Genomic DNA, 27,138 nt, shown 5'->3' on the forward strand with positions numbered 1-27,138 from the left:
GTCTACTCTTCCACAGTGCACATCCTCTTATGTTTGTCAAGCATTTCCATCCAGGGACGATACTTCCATAACAACTTTTGTTTATTTTCCTAGGGTTTCCTAGGGGAGGGTTGGCTTGTATATTTCATCTCTCCTCCTTCGCCTTATTTGGTGCAATGAAACGATTTCTGAGAGAATTGATTATAGACAGAGAGGAGGTCCTAGAGAACAGCCCAGGGATATTTTAGGCCTAGTCTACATGTAGGCAGGGTTGAGGAGTAACTGATTACAAAAAAAACAGTAACTGTTATCAGTGACATTAATCGCAAAAATATTGTAATTGTTTTTTATTAGGGTTGTACTATTTGCACTGTAGTTGTATAGGCAGAGCATCATGGGTAATGTGTGTTGAGATGAACACGTTCATATAAATGGTTGAACTGAATTCCTGTTTTCGTCTCATCATTATTGAGTTGTTATAAACACGTGGTTATGAAACCCACGAGACATAACAATAATCAGATTACAGATACTTTTGAAAAACTAGATTACTGTAACAATTGTCATTGGGAGAAGGAGAAGAGGACCAAAGTGTAGCGTGGTACGTCTTCATAATAATTTGAATAAAGATGAATACTGGACAAAACCGACAAATGAACAGTTCTGTAAGGTGCAACACAAACACTAAACAGAAATCAGCTACCCACAAATCATAGTGGGAAAACTGCCTAAGTATGGTTCTCAATCAGAGACAACGAAAAACAGCTGCCTCTGATTGGGAACCATACCAGGCCAAACATAGAAATACAAAACATAGAACAACACAGAATGCCCACCCCAACTCACGCCCTGACCAAACTAAAATAGAGACATAAAAAAGGAACTACGGTCAGGACGTGACAATTACTCCTTGGTTTACTTTTCAATTCAGAAATGATGCACTGAAAAAATGCACAAGTTTAAGTTTGTTCCACCTAAGAGTGTGAACAAATCCTGTATATAAACCCTGGATTGCTGATGTATTGGCCATTGAGAGGCCTTGAAGCCACCGGTCGGCCATATTGGCACTCCCCAGTAGGAGCAGTCCTCCATAGGAATGAATGGAATTCTACAGTATTTCAATGACATTTTTTATTTTTTGTTATCATGTGGACATTATTCCATTTTTTATTTTATTTTACCGTTATTTTACCAGGTAAGTTGACTGAGAACATTTTACAGCAATGACCTGGGGAATAGTTTAAGGTAATTGAGGGGGGATTAATGAGCCAATTGGGAGCTGGGGTTGATTAGGTGGCCATGATGGCATGAGGGCCAGATAGTAACATTAGACATCTCTAAAAATTATACTTTAAAGATGTCCTCCAGGTTTTTTAAATTACTTTTACTGTTGAAAAGCAACATCCCAAGTATAAATACAGTACAGTACACACAATATAGGGCAAACAAATTCATTCGTGGTGCAGCGGTCTAAGGCACTGCATCGCATTTCCTGAGGCATCACTACAGACCCGGGTTTGATCCCGGGCATTGTCGCACAATTGGCCCAGTGTCGTCCAGGTTAGGGGAGGGTTTGGCCGGCCGGGATGTCCTTGTCCCATCGCGCTCTAGCGACTCCTTATGACGGGCCATAAGATTTGTCTTTTGTTAAATAAATCAGGTGTGAAATGAGGTGAAAAGGAGATATATTCAAATATATATGTTTAGCTCACATAATATAATTGAAATCAAATCAAATGAAATTGTATTGATCACATACACATGGTTAGCAAATGTTATTGCAAGTGTAGCCAAATGCTTGTGCTTCTAGTTCCGACAGTGCAGTAATATCTAACAAGTAATCTAACAGTCCCACAACAACTACCTAATACACACAAATCTAAGTCAATGAATGGAATAAGAATATATAAATATATGGATGAGCGTCATAGGCTGAGATGTAGATAGATAGAATACAGTATATACATATGAGATGAGTAATGCCAGATATGTAAATGTTATTAAAGTGGCCTTCATTAATGCATTAAGGTGTGTGTAATAGAATAAATGAGGCAAAAACTAATGTAGACATTAATAAATGCATTTCTAAAGTTTCCAAAACATTTTCCTAATGGTGGGGGGCCAAGATGGAGGCATGGTGGCTTCAACACAGAGCCTCTATCAGTCATATGGTGTATATGTGATCATCTGACCACAAGTCAGAGACACCACTATGATGACACACCAAATGTGTTTGATGGATCCTTTTGGTCTTCTTCTAATGCCTCTTAAGGCCAGGCACCACAGGCTAATGGATTTTTTTTCTTATTTTCTCTCATCAGACTGAAACTTTACCAGTTGAAATTATACATAAATACAAGATATTGTATTACAAGTTTTATTTATTTAAAATGTTAAATATGCAAATGAGTCAAACCGTCCTTAAATATGCACTAATTTGCATATTACGGGAATCTAATTTTAAACACATTGCTTCAAGGCAGAGTTTTTTTGTTTTATTGCGATAAGACACTCAATGGTCAGACTTTTACAGATCAGTTTATCAAAATATTGTCATTTCAAAAACACTTCACATGAGGCATATTTTGGATATATATACCCATAAAATGACACAATCAAAAAGACACAGGATATAAAAAAAAGCCTCTGTAATAGTATTGACTATAAGACCTAAGAACCTGTGTGTAAAAAAAATTAAAAATAAACCTGTGTGTGGAATAATGGGAATGTATGTCCTTTGAAGGCGGAGTAAAATGAATTAGCGCACAGGGAACATGTCATTTTAAGAAAATGTCCGATAAAGATGGGCTAATGCAATTAAAATGTACTTTCCATAAATATGACCAAGTATGTCACATTAATTAAACTCATATTCATATATCACTTCTAAACTGACAAACATCAAATACATTAGCACATTTAATACATTTGTTTCAAGCAATAGAAAATATGCTTTCAAACAATAGAAAATATGCTTTGAATAATGGTCTGTTGGGCAAATATGCAGTTTTGGGCAAATTCTCATATCACTTTGCTCAATTTGTCACATACAAGGATTTTGTAAGGCTGTTGAAATGTGCAGAACAGTAATCAGCTATGCCTGCCCGATATGTAGGCCCTCGTTGAATTGTTGCTGGTGACGCTTTACTTTCTTGACTGTGTCATGGGACCTGCGCCTATGCTTGGCACACTCCATTGAAGAAGCATCAGCTCTCACAACTCCTCTCTGATTGCTCCAGTGTCACCAAAGTGCTGCCAAGCCACAATTTGGTCATCACATTTGTTATAGCAGTGTCTCCCTCATGGAATGTGGCTACTGCCATAATGGCTGCTCCGTCAATGCGGCTTTTGCCCACGAAGACAGTTTTGGGGCATCACGACCATATTACAGAGTTCAGACATTCATTTGCATCCTGGGTTCCTCCGTGCTACATTATTTTGAGGACTTTATCATTGACATATTACATACAGGTGCCACTTTATGTGCAACCTCTATTAAAAAATGTATGGCCTCCAAGGTTTTTGTGACAGCGTGGATCTTCACCATTTTCTATGGCTCGCTGGTACCAGCACCAATGAACACACCTAACCCGTAGCTGGAAGTGAATCCTCTCGTGCCAAGTGCCCTTCGAAGGATACGCCAACGTCTATGATTGTAACGATGTGCGCTGAGAGTCGGGAAGCAAGTTCAGGGAGTTTGTGTTTTAATAAATTAACGTAACATAATACAACCGCAGAAACAGCGCACAGACATGGAACAGAAACAATGACGCCTGGGGAAAGAACCAAAGGGAGTGACATATGTAGGGAAGATAATCAGGGAAGTGATATAATCCAGGTGAGCGTAACGATGGTGACAGGTGTGCGCCATAACGAGCAGCCTGGTGACCTAGAGGCCGTAGAGGGAGCACACGTGACAATGATCTCATCCTCCTTCAGCAACTCTGCTATGTCTGCTATGTCTATCATGACATAATTACCCAATCACTGGTTGGTGAAGTCTATGGTGATTTTCTGTCCAGTGTTTAGACACTTAGGGCAAATCAGGTACAGGTTGATTTATTTGAGACGTGAAATCAAATCAAATTTATTTATATAGCCCTTCGTACATCAACTGATATCTCAAAGTGCTGTACAGAAACCCAGCCTAAAACCCCAAAAATCAAGCAATGCAGGTGTAGAAGCACGGTGGCTAGGAAAAACTCCCTAGAAAGGCCAAAACCTAGGAAGAAACCTAGAGAGGAACCAGGCTATGTGGGGTGGCCAGTCCTCTTCTGGCTGTGCCGGGTGGAGATTATAACAGAACATGGCCAAGATGTTCAAATGTTCATAAATGACCAGCATGGTCCAATAATAATAAGGCAGAACAGTTGAAACTGGAGCAGCAGCACGGCCAGGTGGACTGGGGACAGAAAGGAGTCATCATGTCAGGTAGTCCTGAGGCATGGTCCTAGGGCTCAGGTCCTCCGAGAGAGAGAAAGAAAGAGAGAATTAGAGAGAGCACACTTAAATTATCACAGGACACCGAATAGGACAGGAGAAGTACTCCAGATATAACAAACTGACCCTAGCCCCCCGACACATACACTACTGCAGCATAAATACTGGAGGCTGAGACAGGAGGGGTCAGGAGACACTGTGGCCCCATCCGAGGACACCCCCGGACAGGGCCAAACAGGAAGGATATAACCCCACCCACTTTGCCAAAGCACAGCCCCCACACCACTAGAGGGATATCTTCAACCACCAACTTACCATCTTGAGACAAGGCCGAGTATAGCCCACAAAGATCTCCGCCACGGCACAACCCAAGGGGGGGGGGGGGGGGGGGGGGGGGCGCCAACCCAATCAAGTGACACACCCCTCCTAGGGACGGTATGAAAGAGCCCCAGTAAGCCAGTGACTGAGGCCCTGTAATAGGGTTAGAGGCAGAGAATCCCAGTGGAAAAAGGGGAACCGGCCAGGCAGAGACAGCAAGGGCGGTTCGTTGCTCCAGAGCCTTTCCGTTCACCTTCCCACTCCTGGGCCAGACTACACTCAATCATATGACCCACTGAAGAGATGAGTCTTCAGTAAAGACTTAAAGGTTGAGACTGAGTTTACGTCTCTTACATGGGTAGGCAGACCATTCCATAAAAATGGAGCTCTATAGGAGAAAACCCTGCCTCCAGCTGTTTGTTTAGAAATTCTAGGGACAATTAGGAGGCCTGCGTCTTGTGACCGTAGCGTACGTGTAGGTATGTACGGCAGGACCAAATCAGAGAGATAGGTAGGAGCAAGCCCATGTAATGCTTTGTAGGTTAGCAGTAAAACCTTGAAATCAGCCCTTGCCTTGACAGGAAGCCAGTGTAGGGAGGCCAGCACTGGAGTAATATGATCTAATTTTTTGGTTCTAGTCAGGATTCTAGCAGCCGTATTTAGCACTAACTGAAGTTTATTTAGTGCTTTATCCGGGTAGCCGGAAAGTAGAGCATTGCAGTAGTCTAACCTAGAAGTGACAAAAGCATGGATTAATTTTTCTGCATCATTTTTGGACAGAAAGTTTCTGATTTTTGCAATGTTACGTAGATGGAAAAAAGCTGTCCTTGAAATGGTCTTGATATGTTCTTCAAAAGAGAGATCAGGGTCCAGAGTTATGCCGAGGTCCTTCACAGTTTTGAGACGACTGTTCAACCATTAAGATTAATTGTCAGATTCAACAGAAGATCTCTTTGTTTCTTGGGATCTAGAACAAGCATCTCTGTTTTGTCCGAGTTTAAAAGTAGAAAGTTTGCAGTCATCCACTTCCTTATGTCTGAAACACATGCTTCTAGCGAGGGCAATTTTGGGGCTTCACCATGTTTCATTGAAATGTACAGCTGTGTGTCATCCGCATTGAAAGTTAACATTATGTTTTCGAATGACATCCCCAAGAGGTAAAATATATAGTGAAAACAATAGTGGTCCTAAAACGGAACCTTGAGGAACACCGAAATCTACAGTTGATTTGTCAGAGGACAAACCATTCACAGAGACAAACTGATATCTTTCCGACAGATAAGATCTAAACCAGGCCAGAACTTGTCCGTGTAGACCAATTTGGGTTTCCAATCTCTCCAAAAGAATGTGGTGATCGATGGTATCAAAAGCAGCACTAAGGTCTAGGAGCACGAGGACAGATGCATAGCCTCGGTCTGATGCCATTAAAAGGTCATTTACCACCTTCACAAGTGCAGTCTCAGTGCTATGATGGGGTCTAAAACCAGACTGAAGAATTTCGTATTCATTGTTTGTTTTCAGGAAGGCAGTGAGTTGCTGCGCAACAGCCTTTTCTAAAATCTTTGAGAGGAATGGAAGATTCGATATAGGCCGGTAGTTTTTTATATTTTCTGGGTCAACGTTTGGCTTTTTAAAGAGAGGCTTTATTACTGCCACTTTTAGTGAGTTTTGTACACATCCGGTGGATAGGGAGCCGTTTATTATGAGGGCCAAGCATAGGAAGCAGCTCTATCAGTAGTTTAGTTGGAATAGGGTCCAGTATGCAGCTTGAAGGTTTAGAGGCCATGATTATTTTCATCACTGTGTCAAGAGATATAGTACTAAAACACTTGAGCGTCTCTCTTGATCCTAGGTCCTTGCAGAGTTGTGCAGACTCAGGACAACTGAGCTTTGAAGGAATACGCAGATTTAATTTGCTTTCTAATAATCATGATCTTTTCCTCAAAGAAGTTTATGAATTTATCACTGCTGAAGTGAAAGCCATCCTCTCTTGGGGAATGCTGCTTTTTAGTTAGCTTTGCGACAGTATCAAAAAGGAATTTCAGATTGTTCTTATTTTCCTCAATTAAGTTACAAAAATAGGATGATCGAGCAGCAGTAAGGGCTCTTCGGTACTGCACGGTACTGTCTTTCCAAGCTAGTCGGAAGACTTCCAGTTTGGTGTGGCGCCATTTCCGTTCCAATTTCCTGGAAGCTTGCTACAGAGCTCGGGTATTTTCTGTGTACCAGGGAGCTAGTTTCTTATGAGAAATGTTTTTAGTTTTTAGGGGTGCAACTGCATCTAGGGTATTGCGCAAGGTTAAATTGAGTTCCTCAGGTGGTTAACTGATTTTTGTCCTCTGGCATCCTTGGGTAGACAAAGGGAATCTGGAAGGACATCAAGGAATCTTTGTGTTGTCTGTGAATTTATAGCACGACTTTTGATGTTCCTTGGTTGGGGTCTGAGCAGATTATTTGTTGCAATTGCAAACGTAATAAAATGGTGGTCCGATAGTCCAGGATTATGAGGAAAAACATTAAGATCCACAACATTTATTCCATGGGACAAAACTAGGTCCAGAGTATGACTGTGACAGTGAGTGGGTCCAGAGACATGCTGGACAAAACCCACTGAGTCTATGATGGCTCCAAAAGCCTTTTGGAGTGGGTCTGTGGACTTTTCCATGTGAATATTAAAGTCACCAAAGATTAGAATATTATCTGCTATGACTACAAGGTCCGATAGGAGTTCAGGGAACTCAATGAGGAACACTGTATTTGGGCCAGGAGGCCTGTAAACTGTAGCTATAAAAAGTGATTGAGTAGGCTGCATAGATTTCATGACTAGAAGCTCAAAAGACGAAAACGTATTTTTTTTTTTGTAAATTGAAATTTGCTATCGTAAATGTTAGCAACACCTCCGCCTTTGCGGGATGCACGGGGGATATGGTCACTAGTGTAGCCAGGAGGTGAGGCCTCATTTAACACAGTAAATTCATCAGGCTTAAGCCATGTTTCAGTCAGGCCAATCACATCAAGATTATGACCAGTGATTAGTTCATTGACTATAATTGCCTTTGAAGTAAGGGATCTAACATTAAGTAGCCCTATTTTAAGATGTGAGGTATCATGATCTCTTTCAATAATGACAGGAATGGAGGAGGTCTTTATCCTAGGGAGATTGCTAAGGCGAACACCGCCATGTTTAGTTTTGCCCAACCTAGGTCGAGGCACAGACACGGTCTCAATGGGGATAGCTGAGCTGACTACACTGACTGTGCTAGTGGCAGACTCCACTATGCTGGCAGGCTGGCTAACAGCCTGCTGCCTGGCCTGCACCCTATTTCATTGTGGAGCTAGAGGAGTTAGAGCCCTGTCTATGTTGGTAGATAAGATGAGAGCACCCCTCCAGCTAGGATGGAGTCCGTCACTCCTCAGCAGGTCAGGCTTGGTCCTGTTTGTAGGTGAGTCCCAGAAAGAGGGCCAATTATCTACAAATTCTATCTTTTGGGAGGGGCAGAAAACAGTTTTCAACCAGCGATTGAGTTGTGAGACTCTGCTGTAGAGCTCATCACTCCCCCTAACTGGTAGGGGGCCAGAGACAATTACTCGATGCCGACACATCTTTCTAGCTGATTTACACGCTGAAGCTATGTTGCGCTTGGTGATCTCTGACTGTTTCATCCTAACATCGTTGGTGCCGACGTGTATAACAATATCTCTATACTCTCTACACTAAAAGCCACTGTTGTCTGGATTAGAGGTCGACCACTTATGATTTTTTAACACCGATACCGATTATTGGAGGACCAAAAAAGCCGATACCGATTAATCGGACAATGTTATTTTTTATTTTTTTGTAATAATGACAATTACAACAATACTGAATGAACACTTATTTTAACTTAATATAATACATAAATAAAAATCCATTTAGCCTCAAATAAATAATGAAACATGTTCAATTTAGTTTAAATAATGCAAAAACAAAGTGTTGGAGAAGAAAGTAAAAGTGCAATATGTGCCATGTAAGAAAGCTAACGTTTGAATTCCTTGCTCAGAACATGAGAACATATGAAAGCTGGTGGTTCCTTTTAACATGAGTCTTCAATATTCCCAGGTAAGAAGTTTTAGGTTGTAGTTATTTTAGGAATTATAGGACTATTTCTCACTATACCATTTGTATTTCATATACCTTTGACTATTGGATGTTCTTATAGGCACTTTAGTATTGCCAGTGTAACAGTATAGCTTCCGTCCCTCTCCTAGATTTATAGATTTAATTATAACATAATAACACACAGAAATACGAGCCTTTGGTCATTATTATGGCCGAATCCGGAAACTGTCATTTCGAAAACAAAACGTTTATTTCAGTGAAATACGGAACCGTTCTGTATTTAATCTAACGGATGGCATCCCTAAGTCTAAATATTCCTGTTACATTGCACAACCTTCAATGTTATGTCAATATTACGTAAAAATTCAGGCAAATTAGTTCGCAATGAGCCAGGCTGCCCAAACTGTCGCATATACCCTGACTCTGCGTGCAATGAATGCAAGAGAAGTGACACAATTTCACCTGGTTAATATTGCCTGCTAACCTGGATTTCTTTTAGCTAAATATGCAGGTTTAAAAATATATACTTCTGTGTATTGATTTTAAGACAGGCATTGGTGTTTATGGTTAGGTACAGTCATCAAACGATTGTGCTTTTTTCGCAAATGCGCTTTGTTAAATCATCCCCCTGTGTTGCATCGATTATATGCAATGCAGGACACGCTAGATAAACTAGTAATATCATCAACCATGTGTAGTTAACTAGTGATTATGATTGATTGATTGTTTTTTATAAGATCAGTTTAATGCTAGCTAGCAACTTACCTTGGCTTCTACTGCATTCGCGTAACAGGCAGGCTCCTCGTGGAGTGCAATGAGAGGCAGGTGGTTAGAGCGTTGGACTAGTTAACTGTAAGGTTGCAAGATTGAATCCCAGAGCTGACAAGGTGAAAATCTGTTGTTCTGCCCCTGAACAAGGCAGTTAACCCACCGTTCCTAAGCCATCATTGAAAATAAGAATGTGTTCTTAACTGACTTGCCTAGTTAAATAACGATTTCCGATTGTTATGAAAACTTGAAATCGGCCCTAATTAATCGACCATTCCGATGAATCGGTCGACCTCTAGTCTGGATGCTGTCTGGTTGATCGCTGCTAGTTGTCATCTTCATCTCAACTAATTTGAGTCTCAAAGCGCTGTTGCGGCCTACCTCCTTTTCCTCCTCAACCTGTACTGTCACTGCCTCGATCGCGGATCAGGCACGTTTTTTCTTTCATTCACTGCTTTTCTCACATTGGCTAACTGCGATCATCTACTTTATTCACATACTGTATGTATATTCTTCTACATTTTCGAATTTAGTCTCTCTTTACGGAAGGGCCATTAAATGCCAGTAACCAGTCGCATGTCAGGACATTTCTCATCTTTCAGCACTACGTCTACAAAGGCTATAGCAATGTATGGACTAGCTAATGATATGCTCTGGAAAACAAGCTTTTGAATGATATACGATTCAACATGGAGAGTTTTAAAAATAGCGATTGAAGTTCTACATGAAACATGCTATCAAGAACGATATTTATGGTAGGTGTAGTTGACGAGGGTTAATATAAAATTATACAAATAAAGTATTTATATACATTATTGCCAATGTATTTGTACATAATATCCCAATATCTGAAAATTGACAGATGAAGCAAAATCACAATTTTTGCCTATGGCCTTAATGGGAAAAGATAATCCAAAAGTAACTGAAAGTAGCCTAATCGGATTAAGTTACTGAGTTTGGGTAATAAAAAATTACGTTGATTACAATGTTGGACAGGTAACTAGTAACTAACGGATTACATTTAGGGTTACCTACCCAACCCTGCCTTTAGGGTACTTTTTTACCACATCACACAGTAGGCTACAACTCCAGTGCACTGTGCAGTAGGCCTATTTGCAAATGGCACGCAACATATCCAAGAAATTTGATTGTAGTAGACTAATCAGTGGATTGTTTCAGGGCCACCACAGGCACCTTTTATAGTCTACATGAATATTGAGGTTTAAAAAAAAAAAAGTATGCGAGGGCTTTCCTTGGTGTATGTCGCGTTTCTCTAGCTCCCCTGTAGGCTTGGGTAACCAAAGCGCATTGAAATAAAGGGAGCCGTCGAACCAGTCTGCCTACTACTCTCTCTCTCCGGCACGGAAACCGGTTGCTGTCGGAATACGGCACAACCTAATTATTTCATTTCAAGGGAGACAAACGTACTTTAAATCCGGGCGTTCGTAAAGCCTACTACACCGTTGAAGAAGTAGAAAGTTGTGACACGCCCAACCTCACATCAAAACTGCGCCCGAGATTATCGTGAATTTATTTGGGTGAGTAGCTTTAACTATAACCACCGTCTACAGACCTTTTTCTCAAACAAAAGATGACCCAAAATCAATTTATTTGAGTAGGCTTATTTATGAGGAGCCATTTCCCTCGTCTGTCTGTTGGTTTCATTTGATGAAAATCAAGCGGTGTTGGCCATTTAAAACATTATTTTATGAAATTTTTTTTAGGGATGTGTAATGTCATACAAAACCCATGGACGCCGCTTTTACAATGTCACAAATTACGCATCAACTTTTCCATTGTCACTTGTTTCAGGCTTGAATGGATGATGCCACGTTAGACTCTATCCTTCACACACAAGTGGCCAAAGCATTCCCCTCCCATTCTTCATGTCAATTCTCACAATTGTTTGATATAAATAACCCACTACTCATTCATGCACTCTCTCTCTCGCTCTCTCTGTTTTATGGGACATAGCTGTGGTGATACCCTATATGTGTCCTAATCTCTGGGGCTATACAGATGCCATATCTTAATTTGATCATCCCGTTGCAGTAATGTTCCTCGACAACAGGAAATGCAAACTTGTAGTGTATTCGATGTTTAAAAAGGCTTTTTTATGTAATTTCCACATAATCTCAGACTTGGTTTGCCTTAATGAAAAATGTATCAACCACAGGAGGTTGGTGGCACCTTAATTGGGGAGGATGGGCTTGTGGTAATGGCTTGTGCGGAATTAGTGGAATGGTATCAAACGCATGGATTCCATGTGTTTGATGCCATTCCGTTTGCTTCGTTCCAGCCGTTATTATGAGCCGTCCTCCCCACAGCAGCCTCCTGTGGTATCAACCCCTACAAAAAATGTCCATTGATTATAACAATTCACATTTCCTGTTGCTCCAGGATTATATTCATGTTGTGTGAAACTGGCTCAAATTAAGATACAGCATCTGTATATGCTTTTCCATTTGGACATTCAGTCCTTGACAATGGATGTACTGGAGTAGATGTTTTACTAGTGTTACAGTAGTCTAGTAGTGGACCAGAATAGGTCATGCATTTGACTGCATGTCATATACACATGCACGTACACAGAGTCACATGCACACAGTCACAAGTTCACACACAAATTAACTTTCAGGCACACCTGTTAATTGAAATGCATTCATTCCAGATGACTATCTCAACTGTGAAGTAACACATTTGGAATCATGTAGTAACCAAAAAAGTGTTAAACAAATCAAAATATATTTTAAATTTGAGATGATACAAAGTAGCCACCTGTTGCCTTGATGACAGCTTTGCACACTTGAGGCATTCTCTCAACCAGCTTCACCTGGAAGGCTTTTCAAACAGTCTTGAAGGAGTTCCCACATATGCTGAGCACTCGTTGGCTGCTTTTCCTCCACTCTGCGGTCCAACTCATCCCAAACTATCTCAATTGGGTTGAGATCGGGTGATTGTGGAGGCCAGGTCATCTGATGCAGCACTCCACCACTCTCCTTCTTGGTCAAATAGCCCTTACACCGCCTGGAGGTGTGTTGGGTAATTTTCCTGTTGAAAAACAAATGATAGTCCCACTAAGCGCAGATGGGGTGGCCTTGCATTCTAAATAAATCACAGACAGTGTCAACAGCAAAGCACCATCACACCACGTCCATGCTTCACTGTGGGAACCACACATGTGGAGATCATCCGTTCACCAACTCTGCGTCTCACAAAGACACCGGTTGGAACTAGAAATCTAAAATTTGGACTCATAGCAAGTCAAAGCAAGTCTCTTCTTATTATTGGTGTCCTTTAGTAGTGGTTTCTTTGCAGCAATTGGACCATGAAGGCCTGACTCACGCAGTCTCCTCTGAACAGTTGATGTTGAGATGTGTCTGTTACTTGAACTCTGAAGTTTTTATTTGGGCTGAAATCTGAGGTGCATTTAAGGCTAACTTATCCCTTGCAGCAGAAGTAACTCGGTCTTCCTTTCCTGTGACGGCCCTCATGAGAGCCAGTTATATCAAAGCGCTTGATGGTTTTTGCGACTGCACTTGAAGAAACTTTCGGTTCTTGAAATTTTCCGTATTGACTGACCTTCATGTCTTAAAGTAATGATGGACTGGTGTTTCTCTTTTCTTATTTGAGCTGTTCTTGCCATAATATGGACTTGGCCCTATTTGGTAAAATACCATCTTCCTTATACCACCCCTACCTTGTCACAACACAACTGATTGTAGCAAACGCATTAAGAGGCGGCAGGTAGCCTAATAGTTAGTGTTGGACTAGTAACCGAAAGGTTGGAAGATCGAATCCCTGAGCTGACAAGGTAAAAATCTGTCGTTCTGCCCCTGAAGAAGGCAGTTAACCCACTGTTCCTAGGCCGTCATTGAAAATAAGACTGACTTGCCCAGTTAAAAAAATAAAAACTTAACAAGGCACACCTGTTAATTGAAATCCATTCCAGGTGCCTACCTCATGGAGCTGGTTTAGAGAATGCCAAGCTGTCAAAGCAAAGGGTGGATACTTTAAAAAATCTCAAATATTTTGATATGTTTAACTTTTTTGGGGGAGGGGGGGGGGGGGCTCCAGAGTGCGCAGCGGTCTAAGGCATTGCATCTCAGTTCTTGAGGCGTCACTATATACACCCTGGTTCGAATCCAAGCTGTATCACAACCGGCCGTGATGGGGAGTCCCATAGGGCGGCTCACAATTGGCCCAGCGTCGTCCCGGTTTGGCCGGTGTCGGCTGTCATTATAAATAAGAATTTGTTCTAAACTGACTTGCCTGGTTAAAGGTTAAAACAAATACAAATACATTATTACATGATTCCATATGTGTTATTTCATAGTTGTGATGTCTTCACTATTATCCTACAATTTAGAAAATAGTCAAACTAAAAAACCCTTGAATGAGTTGGTGTCTAAACTTTTGACAGGTTCTGTATACACGTCACATGTCCTGCCATTGTCTCCCAACAAAGGCATAGACACAAACACCCTGTCATCAGACTCTTCTCTTTTCAAACTAGCACACAGACACACTGTCATTTCACACATGCATGCATGCACACCACACAGACACACTGTCATTTCACACATGCATGCATGCACACCACACAGATACACTGTCATTTCACACATGCATGCATGCACACCACACAGACACACACATCCTGTTTTTTTTACCATATTTTTCCAGTTTGCATCAATGCATATTGTCAGACAAATGCACCGGTGTGAGCGAACACACGCACAGACAGAAAAATAATTGTGAGCCCATAGCTGCACGAAGGTGTTTGGGGGTGCGTAATTACAGGTAATATTCACACTGAGCTGAAGACCAGGGTTACGGCTTACAAGGAATTGGACATGGACGCATACAAGAAAGCCCGATATGACCTCAGACGAGACATCAAACATGCAAAAGAACAATATAGTAGGAATCCTATTACATGGGCTCCAACTCTCATTTTATGTGGCAGGGCTCGCAGACGATAATCGATTACAAAGGGAAATCCAGCCTTTTAACGTTTTGCTCACATTGGCCATGGAGAGCGAGATCACACAATAATCCTAAAAACAGGGGCTTTCACGAAGGGAGCATAAAAAGATTGTGTGATCTCGCTCTCCATGGCCGATGTGAGCAAAACATTTAAACGGGTTAACAATCACAAGGCCGCCTGCCAGACAGAATACCAGGGTTCGTTCTCAAAGCATGCGCAGACCAGCTGGTGGGTGTCTTCACAGACATTTTCAATATCTCCTTGTCCCAGTCTGTAATCCCAACACGTTTCAAGCTGACCAACATTGTCTAAATGACTATCGCCCTGTAGCACTCACATCTGTAATTATGAAGTGCTTTGAAAGGCTGGTCATGACACACATCAACAACCTCATCCCAGACTCCCTAGACCCACTCCAATTTGCATACTGCCCCAATAGATCCACAGATGATGCAATCTCAATTGCAATTCATACTGCCCTCTCCCACCTGGGCAAGAGGGGAAATAACTGTGAGAATGCTGTTCCTAGACTACAGCTTAGCGTTCAACACCATAGTCCCCACCAAGCTCATCACCAAGTTATGGACCCTGGGACTGAACCCATCCCTCTGCAACTGGACCCTGGACTTCCTGACAGGTCAAACCCAGGTGGTGAGGGTAGGCAAGAACACCTCCACCACGATGTCCCTCAACACGGGGACCCCCCATGGGTTTGTGTTTAATCCCCTCCTGTACTCCCTGTTCACCCACGACTGCGTGGCCACGCACAACTGGTGGTAGGCCTGATGATAGACGGCGATGAGTCAGCCTACAGGGAGGAGGTCAGAGACTTACCAGTGTGATGCCAGGACATCTCCCTCAACTTAAGTAAGACCAAGGAGCTGATCATGGACTATAGGAGAAAGAGGGGAGAGCACGCCCCCATCCACATCGACAGGGCTGTTGTGGAGCGGGTCGAGAGCTTCAACTTCCTTGGCGGCTACATCATTAATGACTTAACATGGTCCACACCTGCACAGTCGTGAAGCGGGCACGGCAGCACCTCTTCTCCCTCCGGAGGCTGAAAAGATTTGGCATGGGCCCTCGGATCCTCAAAGTTCTACAGCTGCACCATCGAGAACATCTTGACTGGCTGCATCACCACTTGGTATGGTAAATGACAGCAAAGCACTACATCACTGGGGCTGAGCTCCCTGCCATCCAGGACCTTTTATATCAGGCAGTGTCAGAGGAAGGCCTGAATTGCCATGGACTGTTCACTCTGCTACCATACAGTCGTGGCCAAAGGTTTTGAGAATGACACAAATATAAATTTTCACAAAGTCTGCTGCCTCAGTTTGTATGATGGCAATTTGCATATACTCCAGAATGTTACGAAGAGTGATCAGATGAATTGCAATTAATTGCAATGTCCCTCTTTGCCATGCAAATGAACTGAATCCCCAAAAAACATTTCCACTGCATTTCAGCCCTGCCACAAAAGGACCAGCTGACATCATGTCAGGGATTCAATTGTTAACACAGGTGTGAGTGTTGACAAGGCTGGGGATCACTCTGTCATGCTGATTGACTTCGAATAGCAGACTGGAAGCTTCAAAAGGAGGGTGGTGCTTGGAATCATTGTTCTTCCTCTGTCAACCATGGTTACCTGCATGGAAACACGTGCCGTCATCATTGCTTTGCACAAAAAGGGCTTCACAGGCAAGTATATTCCTGCCAGTAAGATTGCCCATAAATTAACCATTTATCGGATCATCAAGAACTTCAAGGAGAGCGGTTCAATTGTTGTGAAGAAGGCTTCAGGGCGCCCAAGAAAGTCAAGCAAGTTCCAGGACCATAACCTAAAGTTGATTCAGCTGCGGGATCGGGGCACCACCAGTACAGAGCTTGCTCAGGAATGGCAGCAGGCAGCTGTGAGCGCCTCACTCTGCGTGCAGATGCAAAGACTTTTGGAGGATGGCCTGGTGTCAAGAAGGGCAGCAACGAAGCCACTTCTCTCCAGGGAAAAACATCAGGGACAGACTGGTATTCTGCAAAAGGTACAGGGATTGGACTGCTGAGGACTGGGGTAAAGTCATTTTCTCTGATGAATCCCCTTTCCGATTGTTTGGGGTATCCGGAAAAAAGCTTGTCTGGAGAAGACAAGGTGAGCGCTACCATCAGTCCTGTGTCATGCCAACAGTAAAGCATCCTGAGACCATTCATATGTGGGGATTGCTTCTCAGCCAAGGGAGTGGGCTCACTCACAATTTTGCCTAAGAACACAGCCATGAATAAAGAATGGTAACAACACATCCCTAGAGAGCAACTTCTCCCAACCATCCAGGAACAGTTGGATGACGAACAATGCCTTTTCCAGCATGATGGAGCACCTTGGCATAAGGCAAAAGTGATAACTAAGTGGCTCGGGGAACAAAACGTCGATATTTTGGGTCCATGGCCAGGAAACTCCCCAGACCTTAATCCCATTGAGAACTTGTGGTCAATCCTCAAGAGGCGGGTGGACAAACAAAAACCACCAAGTTCTGACAAACTCCAAGCATTGATTATGCAAGAATGGGCTGCCATCAGTCAGGATGTGGCCCAGAAGTTAATTGACAGCATGCCAGGGAGTATTGCAGAGGTCTTGAAAAAGAAGGGTCAACACTGCAAATATTGACTCTTTGCATCAACTTCATGAAACTGTCAATAAAAGCCTTAGACACTTATGAAATGCTTGTAATTATACTTCAGTATTCCATAGTAACATCTGACAAAAAATATCTAAAGACACTGAGGCAGCAGACTTTGAATTAATATTTGTCATTCTCAAAACTTTTGGCCACGACTGTACATTGATCTGGTACTCCCTGTATATAGCTCCATTCTTGTGTATTTTATTTTCTTCCTCTTGTTACTACACTGCTCAAAAAATAAAGGGAACACTTTTAAACAACACAATGTAACTCCAAGTCAATCACACTTCTGTGAAATCAAACTGTCCACTTAGGAAGCAACACTGATTGACAATACATTTCACATACTGTTGTGCAAATGGAGTAGACAACAGGTGGAAATTATAGGCCATTAGCAAGACGCCCCCAATAAAGGAGTGGTTCAGCAGGTGGTGACCACAGACCACTTCTCAGTTCCTATGCTTCCTGGCTGATGTTTTGGTCACTTTTGAATGCTGGCGGTGCTTTCACTCTAGTGGTAGCATGAGACGGAGTCTACAACCCACACAAGTGGCCCAGGTAGTGCAGCTCATCCAGGATGGCACATCAATGCGAGCTGTGGCAAGAAGGTTTGCTGTGTCTGTCAGCGTAGTGTCCAGAGCATGGAGGCGCTACCAGAAGACAGGCCAGTACATCAGGAGACGTGGAGGAGGCCGTAGCAGGGCAACAACCCAGCAGCAGGACCGCTACCTCCACCTTTGTGCAAGGAGGAGCAAGAGGAGCACTGCCAGAGCCCTGCAAAATGACCTCCAGCAGGCTACAAATGTGCATGGGTCTGCTCAAACGGTCAGAAACAGACTCCATGAGGGTGGTATGAGGGCCCGACGTCCACAGGTGGGGGTTGTGCTTACAGCCCAACACCGTGCAGGACGTTTGGCATTTGCCAGAGAACACCAAGATTGGCAAATTCACCACTGGCGCCCTGTGCTCTTCACAGATGAAAGCAGGTTCACACTGAGCACGTGACAGACGTGACAGACGTGACAGAGTCTGGAGACGCCGTGGAGAACGTTCTGCTGCCTGCAACATCCTCCAGCATGACCGGTTTGGCGGTGGGTCAGTCTTGGTGTGGGGTGGCATTTCTTTGGGGGGCCGCACAGCCCTCCATGTGCTCGCCAGAGGTAACCTGACTGCCATTAGGTACCGAGATGAGATCCTCAGACTCCTTGTGAGACCATATGCTGGTGCAGTTGGCCCTGGGTTCCTCCTGGGTTCCTCCTAATGCAAGACAATGCTAGACCTCATGTGGCTGGAGTGTGTCAGCAGTTCCTGCAAGAGGAAGGCATTGATGCTATGGACTGGCCCGCCCGTTCCCCAGACCTGACTCCAATTGAGCACATCTGTGACATCATGTCTCGCTCCATCCACCAACGCCACGTTGCACCACAGACTGTCCAGGAGTTGGCGGATGCTTTAGTCCAGGTCTGGGAGGAGATCCCTCAGGAGACCATCCGCCACTTCATCAGGAGTATGCCCAGGCATTGTAGGGAGGTCATACAGGCACGTGGAGGCCACACACACTACTGAGCCTCATTTTGACTTGTTTTAAGGACATTACATCAAAGTTGGATCAGCCTGTAGTGTGATTTTCCACTTTAATTTTGAGTGTGACTCCAAATCCAGACCTCCATGGGTTGATAAATTTGATTTCCATTGATAATTTTTGTGTGATTTTTGTTGTCAGCACATTCAACTATGTAAAGAAAAAAGTATTTCATAAGAATATTTCATTCATTCAGATCTAGGATGTGTTATTTTAGTGTTCCCTTTATTTTTTTGAGCAGTGTATTTAGTTATTAATATCTTTAAACTCTGCATCCTTGGGAAGGGTTCGTAAGTAAGCATTTCACGGTAAGGTCTACACCAGTTTTATTCAGCGCATGTGACAAATAAAATGTTGATTTGGTATGTAGTGATAGAACTTCCCATGACTGAGTGTGAGGAGTATATTGATGTATTATCCGACTATTGATTGGAACCCGTTATCATGCCGTGCATCACTCATACACAGTAGAAACTCCCAGGCCCTGCAGACGGGCCACATAGGGGCATATGGACACACCTCTCTGTCTTTCTCTTTTCACAGAATGATTCTCATCTGTGTTGCGGTTAAGCAGAACACATTGGCCCGTGGTTAGTTAGTGTGTGTGTGCTGACAGCACATTGGGGTGTTCACTGATAAATGAAGGATGTTTCCGGGGATATGTAAATATTTACAGATACAGAGCATGCCTTTGTGCTCCAGCATCAGCATGGAAGGATGTGTGTTGGTGGTTGTGTGTGAAGAATAATTATTTAGTTTTCGTTGCTAAATCAAAAAACCATAACGGAACATTTGTTAAGTATTCATTAACGTGCCGTAGTAACATCTCTATTACCCATTTAACATTCTTTAACAACTTCCATACCTCAGGCAAGGTGATGTCGACACACACACACACACACATATATATACATATATATATATATATATATACAGTGCCTTGCGAAAGTATTCGGGCCCCCTTGAACTTTGCGACCTTTTGCCACATTCCAGGCTTCAAACATAAAGATATAAAACTGTATTTTTTTGTGAAGAATCAACAAGTGGGACACAATCATGAAGTGGAACGACATTTATTGGATATTTCAAACTTTTTTAACAAATCAAAAACTGAAAAATTGGGTGTGCAAAATGCAAAAAAAATGCAAAAAAGACACGCAGCAGAAAATGTCTGTTCTATATAAAACATCCGGATAAGGGCGCTGTCAGTGGCTGCCTTTGTTCAAGTTATCAGTGTTAGTGCAGGACTAACCATCAAACACACACATGAAATGCAAGGAAGCAGTGTAGTTGTTTTTTTTGAGGCTTTTCCAATCGCTTTGGTGATCTTTTCACAAGTACGTGGTGAATTTTCTAATCTCTTAGTACAAAACTCCAAACTGGTAAGACTTGTAAAACATCAAATCTTATATTCAAAACCTTTTTTATTTTGTTTGGAGACTTTCACCACACAAGCATTGATCCAAAATATGTTTAGGGAAAGGGGGATACCAGTCAGTTGTACAACTGAATGCATTCAACTGAAGTGTGTCTTCCCCACTGAATCAGAGAGGTGCGGGGGGGCTGCCATAATCTACATCTATGTCTTCGGTGCCTGGGGAACAGTGGGTTAACTGCCTTGCTCAGGGGCAGAATGACAGATTTTTACCTTGTCAGTTCGGGGATTTGATCCAGCAAACTTTCAGTTATTGGCCCAATGTTCTAACCACTAGTTTACTGTGAAATACCATGAGAACATTGCTTTAATCACCAAAATGCATCATGATATCTTCTCAATTTAGTTATTTTAACTAACAGTTAATCTAATAGCAGCAAATGCAAAATTGCCCTTTGAATGTAATATGCTACAGTAATGTATATTACACTGTTTTCACATTAGGCAATACACTGGCACTACCCATAAAAATAGACTGAAAATGTATTTAATTTCTATCCCATGCGTGATTTAAATTTAAAGGGACTGTTCCCACGTTCAGGGAGACTGCATTCACAGTAAATGCTGCATATGTCACCTCAATCAGAAATTACCTTTAAATTTCAATCGCGTTATAGCGCTGAACTTTCACAATACAAATTGAATTGGGGCCTAGATGCTACAGAGCAGATCTTCAGCATTAAGTATTGCATCGAGTCAATTGGAAATGTGCTTAGAGTTTTGAAACGACTGCCTTTTTGAGGATCTGTTTTGTACTAACCGTTGTGACATACTTGTGAACATCTCACCAAAGCCATTGAAAAAACTGTAATGTTATGCAAATCATGGGGTTTGGCTGTTTTCTTGTGTTCGTAGCTACGCGAAGTAGGGATGATAAATACATTTGAAAAAATCCCACCAATCCCCCCCCCCCCCCCCCCCCCCCCAAGCCAACCTAAAACATCTGGAAAGGGGGATACCTAGTCAGTTGTTCAACTGAAATGTGTCTTCCGCATTTAACCCAACTCCTCTGACTCTGCCAGCGAACATGGTGGTGTGGGTCGGTGTGCGTGTGCCTTTTTTTTCAATTTATGTCCATGTCTGTTTCCATTAGTTTATAGTTTATCTACTTTGGTCTTGCTGCTATACGCTTGTCATAATTCTATCAACACACAGAGTTCTGTTTATTGTCCTGGCATTCTTCCATGGTTCCTGATGCTGTCTGGTGCCTTTACTTGCTTCTATCTTTGAAATACATTTTAGTTTACCTTCCACATCTGTTCTGTCATCCCTCTTTCTTCCCTCACTTCTACAGAATGCAGTAGCTCTGGGAAACAATCAGAAAAAAGAGTGTGAGGGGGGGGAAAAAGAGCAAGACCATGGCTCAGATTAAGCTGCAGAATGTGGAGGACTACTATGAGATTGGAGAGGTTCTTGGCAGGTGAGTGAGAAGGTTTGGAGTAGAGAATGAAACGGCGCTAGACTTGAATTTACGTTCATTTGAATTTAACTTTACGTAATTTACTTATAAAGCTAGGAATACACTGCTAAGTAAATGGTACTAGAAAGGTGCAATGCCCCTCAGTTTCTCTCTCATCTCAAATTCAAACAAGCTTTAGGCCTATTAGCATCACAGGAGTAGTTCAGCGTAATATCGAGCACAATGCAAATGTTCTCTATGATAACATCTCTCTCTGGCCCCCTCTAGTGGTCACTTTGGGCAAGTGCGTGTGGTGCTGGAGCGTGCATCCGGGGTCCGCTGGGCGGGGAAGTTCCTGAAGCTGCGTCGGAGCGCCAGTAGTCGCCTGGGCCTGGAGAGGAAGAGTGTGGAGAGGGAGGTGGAGATACTGCAGAGCCTGCAGCACGCCAACGTCATGGCCCTCAGGGACGTGTTTGAGAGTCGCGCTGAGGTGGTGCTCATCGTGGAGCTGTGAGTCAAGTGGGGACAGATGGAGGGAGGGGGAGATCTCTGCTGGTCTCTGTCTGTCTGTCGTCCCCCCCTCAGCCCACAGCAGGTGGGATGGAAATAGTTGCGTGGAGCACCACTCTCACTCCCACCCTGTTTAATGGGAACACAATGAGAAGCACTTGGTCCCGTCATCCCATCTAATCCTCCTATCAATACTAGCACTAATCTAATAGTCCAGGCCAGACAGACCACTCAAAACTATTAATATAACTGAACAACCCACAGACACACACAACTGCAATCTGCCTGGTGCTGTACTCCAAGAGGCAAGAGTGTGCATGAATAAAAGATCTTGAAGCAAATTTTTAGGCTGATTCGCTTTTGAGTAAGTTTAATAGGAATGACTGAGATGCCATTTTATAAGTCGATAGATGTAAGATCTTAATTTGAGCCAGTTTGATACAGCAGGGAAACAATTCTGCAGCAACAAGACATTTTAATTATTATGTGAATTATCATTAATGGACATTTATGTAGGGGTTGATACATTATTCATAAAGGAAAATCAAGTCTGAAATTTCAGTGGAAATTAAACTTCAGAAGCCTTTTAAAGTCTCAAATATATGAATGGTTTTAAATGTTCTCCTGTAACAGGATGGTCAAATTAAGATCCTACATCTGTATGTGAGAAAGATATTCTACTGACAAACTTACATCTATTTAATTCTATTTATTTTTTCTCTCTTTTTCTCTCTCCTCCTCTCCCCTCCCCTCCCATCTCTGCTCTAGTATCAGTGGTGGGGAGCTGTTTGATTTCATAGCAGAGAAGGAGAGCTTGTCTGAGGAGGAGGCCATAGCGTTCCTGAAGCAGATCCTCAAGGGAGTTGGCTTTATGCACACTAAGAACATTGCCCACTTTGACCTCAAGGTGAGACACACAAGGATAGCAATAGAGCTGATAGAAAGCAGTGTTTCCCCGTTCCGTGAATTAGGTGGGACGGGCCCCTCCTTTCCTGACCCTTGACTAAATCCATTTGGGCTGTTTTTCATTCCGTCAGGATTTGGCATTGTGTGTGTGTAACGCTCTCTGTTTTCCATTTAGCCAGAGAACATCATGCTGGCAGACAAGATGATGCCACACCCCCACATCAAGATCATTGACTTTGGACTGGCCCATCGCCTCAAACAGGGGGAGGAGTACAGGAGCCTCTCTGGGACCCCACAGTACATCGGTAAGTGGAACATTCCACGTGTTTACTGTCTGTGTTTGGTGGTGGAAATTGTGTCAGTCAGTATGTGTGAGCATTTTGTTAGTGTGTGATAATGGTGTGTGTCTTCCTGTCTGTTTTAGTTTTTATTTAGCCTGAGCCTCTCGAAAGGTGCTGAAGTTTCCATGGAGACAGTTTCCAATGGGTAGTAGTGTGGTTGTGGACAGGATGTGACATCAGAACACGTGGTGGGGCACTGGGGGTAGTGAGAGATGTGTGACTAGGTGAGAAGTTTCAACAGGCCTGAAGTACGTGATGCAACCTGAGTCGCCAACACAAAGAGTGTAACGGAATGATTACTTGCATGGGGATTATTGTAGGGCCATGGATTATACCATAACCCACTCATTCCCCAACTAGTTGCCCATTTTCATGTGTTTTACTGTAAGAATTTAGAGCATTTAAAGTCGGTTAGAGAATACCATTATACTGTGCAACAGCAGTGTTCACATCACCCAGTGTTTCCCTAACACAATGACACAGTGACTGTTGTGACAAAAGGAAGTGACACTCTCCTCTATTGTATTCTCAGGTCCTTACAAAATATGTCACTATTTTTTGACTATCTGTTCTTTTCATCTCTTACACATACTTTGTTTTTCTGGATAAGGCTGGATTGTGTTGTGTGTGTCTCATGATTTCTCTCTTTCTCGCTCTCCCTTTCCGTTCTCCTCCCAGCCCCTGAGGTGATTAACTACGAACCCCTGAGCGAGGCAGCCGACATGTGGTAACCATTACTACAATGTTATTCATTAGAAAAACAAAATGTCCCAGCTGCCTTGACTGCCGGGGTAAATAGTTTTGTGCACAAAGTCACTCATATCTCTCTTCTCTTTCCTCTCCAGGAGTATTGGTGTGATAACCTACATATTGTGAGTATACAGAACAAGTGGGCAATTTGAACTTGACGTATCGTAGCTACCAGTGGAGGTTGGTGGGAGGAGCTATAGGATGACGGGCTAATTGTAATGTCTGGAATTAAATTTATGGAACAGTATCAAATATGAAACCACATTTGACTCCATTCCATGTATTACATTGCAGCCATTACAATGAGCCTGTCCTCCTATAGCTTCGCCCACCAGCCTCCTCTGGTAGCTACACATATTCTCTAATACTCTATTCTCTATTCTACAGGTTGAGTGGTTTGTCCCCCTTTCAAGGAGATAATGATGAAGAGACACTAAAGAACATCGTGGGGATGATCTATGAGTTTGAAGAGATCTATTTCAACCAGACCAGCGCCATGGCCAAAGACTTTATTGAGAAACTGCTGGTCAAAGACCCAATGTAAACAAATGGTCACGCATTCATTTTATTAGTGTAATTGATATGGTTGTCTATAACGTCTGTATACTATGCAACAGTCTATTACTTAATGATGTGTCCCCCCTACAGAGAGAGAATGACAGCGAATGAATGTCTAGTACACCCTTGGATCAAGGTGAGATATAATTGTGATTTGATTGGGGTAACTTTAATACATAAACCCAACATAAGGACATTATAAGGTTTGAGTAGGAAAGTTGTGAATATGATTCACACTGGAAAGCATGTCACTTTGGATAAAGGCTAAAGCGTCTATTAAAATATCACGTTAATTCCTTGTTTATCAGCCCCTCACGCGCAAACAGGCGGCTAACAGAAGTCGATCATCCATCAACATGAAAAGCTTCAAGAAGTTCAACGCCAAGAGGAAATGGAAGGTAAATGCCAGTGGTGCATCTCAGTACTCCAAAGTAGCTTCCTCTTCTTTTCTTCTACCGTATCTGCATTGGTGTGCAGTAGTTCTACAATACTGGTGAGAGGGGGACACCTGCTGGTCCAGACATTGTATTGCACCATATTTTCCTTCTTAATCTTTCAAAAGTACTGCTTTCCTCTGGACACCTCTTTTCATACCCTTCTTAAACCCCCCCTCTCTGTAGATGTCGTTTAACATGGTGTGGGCGTGTAACAGATTATTTCGCCTGCAGTTGCAGTGTAAAAGCAGGTCGCAGGAGGACCCGGAACTGGTAAGAGAGCAGAAAGGACTGGGTCTAGACCTGGAGAAATGCTGGCTTCTGCCCTTTTATTAAAGTCTGACTAAGACCTGTAGAACTAACTGTGGGTACTGTCTGGGCAATCAATAACGCCAATTTTAATCAATCGTAATATACTAATCAATTACATACCATGGAAGGAACAAAAACAGGAAAACTACACCCCTAGCAGACAAATGTTGCACCCATATTTCATAATAATATTACTATACCTTTATTTGAACTGTTATAAATTCTTTATTATCCTCTCAATATCAACATATTGATGAGGCTGTTGATATGCTTATATCTGACTATCTCTGCATTTGTCCCCTTGTCAGAGACAGTGTGAGAGCGACCAGGAGGACACGGAGACCAAGCCTGCTTCTCTCATTCGCCGTAGACTCAGCAGCAATTCCTAAATAAGTCCACTGGGGTCACTAACACAGCCTCAGACCACCTCTATCCATCCCACCATGGGGAAACGGAGAGAAGTCTTGTGAGTGATGCACCGGTCAACAATACTCTAAGTTACAGAATGACTGACTATGGCAGTGACGATACACATAACGAACACGTGATGTGCAGGTGCCTAAAGCCAGTGTTGGTCCACAGAGTTGAATCTTAATGTCTCAGACATGGTTCCTGATAAAAACCAGTGTAGTTTACAAACCGCTTCTGTTGCACCTCACCCCCATTTGACCTAGGGTGTAGCCATTTTCTGAAATGTATTTGTGCCTTTTAAGTTTGACATATTTATTTTCTGAAAATGCCAAAACCTTTGTTTAGGTTTGATGGTTTACAGGATCGAGTTTGTCCCACTTATAGCTAACCTCAATTGCAATTATTCTGCCTTACAATATTATGTGGTTATTATTTAGCCTCTGATATTGTTGACTGCTGTGTGCCTATCAAAGGTCAAGACTTTTCCAAACTGATTTTATTTCATTTTCTTAGACATATGCATTTCATACAATTAACTAGAAAAAGTACTTGGTAGCATACATTATTTGATTGTGTCATCATTTTGATATAAGCTTATACAGAGCTACTGTACTATACACAGTTTTAGCCATGTTTGACACTGACACGTGGTCTTAGTGTGTAGAGCCCTTAAAAGCCTTACCAAACTTCATCTTAGATATACTTTGTTGAACATTTCAACTATCTTTGGCTTATGTCAAATTTACAGTTTTTTTTTAAATGGAAAGCTATTTTATAACCTTGTGTAGGCTTGTTTTATATATATATATATATATATATATATATAATAATGAGAGTTTAATACTGACAACCATGTTTTGTGAATTGTGTGATGGTGAATAAAAAAATGTTTGTCTATGATGTTAAAGCTATTACAGTATATACGTTTGTTGCTTTGAAAGCACACCATTTTTAAAAAGACAGCAGACTATTTGCACTGGGTTGAGTCATCAGTTTCTGTGGCACATGTTACCATATTTGAACCATGAGATCAAGATAGTCAGTGAACTGCAACCTGTATCTAGCTTGATCTCAGTGAACCTAAAGTGAACATCACAATCATTGTGAAAGTTCATTGTAACAGACAAACAGTTTAGAAGAAGTGAAGCCTACAAACTTCAGTCTTTCAGTTCTTATTCTAAGTGTTCTAAATTGGTTCCAGGCTGTCATCCTCTTGTTCTTATCGAAGGGT

The 27,138-nt window shown here is 42.3% G+C and overlaps 1 protein-coding gene across 2 annotated transcripts; it reads left to right on the forward strand.

Annotated features, from left to right (window-relative positions):
* Positions 1–10,653: 10,653 nt before the first annotated feature.
* On the forward strand, positions 10,654–26,818 carry LOC110513574 (death-associated protein kinase 2). Of its 2 annotated transcripts, XM_036971929.2 has the most exons (12): positions 10,654–11,142; positions 21,581–21,706; positions 21,974–22,195; positions 22,964–23,102; positions 23,277–23,406; positions 24,121–24,169; positions 24,288–24,314; positions 24,580–24,732; positions 24,841–24,886; positions 25,059–25,148; positions 25,371–25,457; positions 25,805–26,818. In XM_036971929.2, the coding sequence occupies exons 2-12, from the start codon at positions 21,645–21,647 to the stop codon at positions 25,883–25,885; spliced, it is 1,086 nt and encodes a 361-aa protein (XP_036827824.2). In that variant the 5' UTR covers positions 10,654–11,142; positions 21,581–21,644; the 3' UTR covers positions 25,886–26,818. The 2 variants fall into 2 exon arrangements, with proteins under 2 accessions (XP_036827824.2, XP_090084959.1); XM_090228833.1 differs by lacking the exons at positions 24,121–24,169; positions 24,288–24,314; positions 24,580–24,732; ... (2 more) ...; positions 25,371–25,457; positions 25,805–26,818 and adding an exon at positions 23,526–23,641.
* The last annotated feature ends 320 nt before the right edge of the window (positions 26,819–27,138 follow it).

This window comes from Oncorhynchus mykiss, chromosome 3 (genome assembly GCF_057628025.1).
Source record: "Oncorhynchus mykiss isolate SJ-2025 chromosome 3, ASM5762802v1, whole genome shotgun sequence".
Taxonomy (NCBI): domain Eukaryota; kingdom Metazoa; phylum Chordata; class Actinopteri; order Salmoniformes; family Salmonidae; genus Oncorhynchus; species Oncorhynchus mykiss.

Excerpts from the sequence above, each read along its gene's own strand:
- LOC110513574 (XM_036971929.2), top strand. The coding sequence starts at position 21,645 with ATGGCTCAGATTAAGCTGCAGAATGTGGAGGACTACTATGAGATTGGA. Across the intron at positions 23,407-24,120 it reads TGGGACCCCACAGTACATCG|CCCCTGAGGTGATTAACTAC; the intron begins GTAAGTGGAACA and ends TTCTCCTCCCAG. Across the intron at positions 24,733-24,840 it reads CTGCTGGTCAAAGACCCAAT|AGAGAGAATGACAGCGAATG; the intron begins GTAAACAAATGG and ends TCCCCCCTACAG.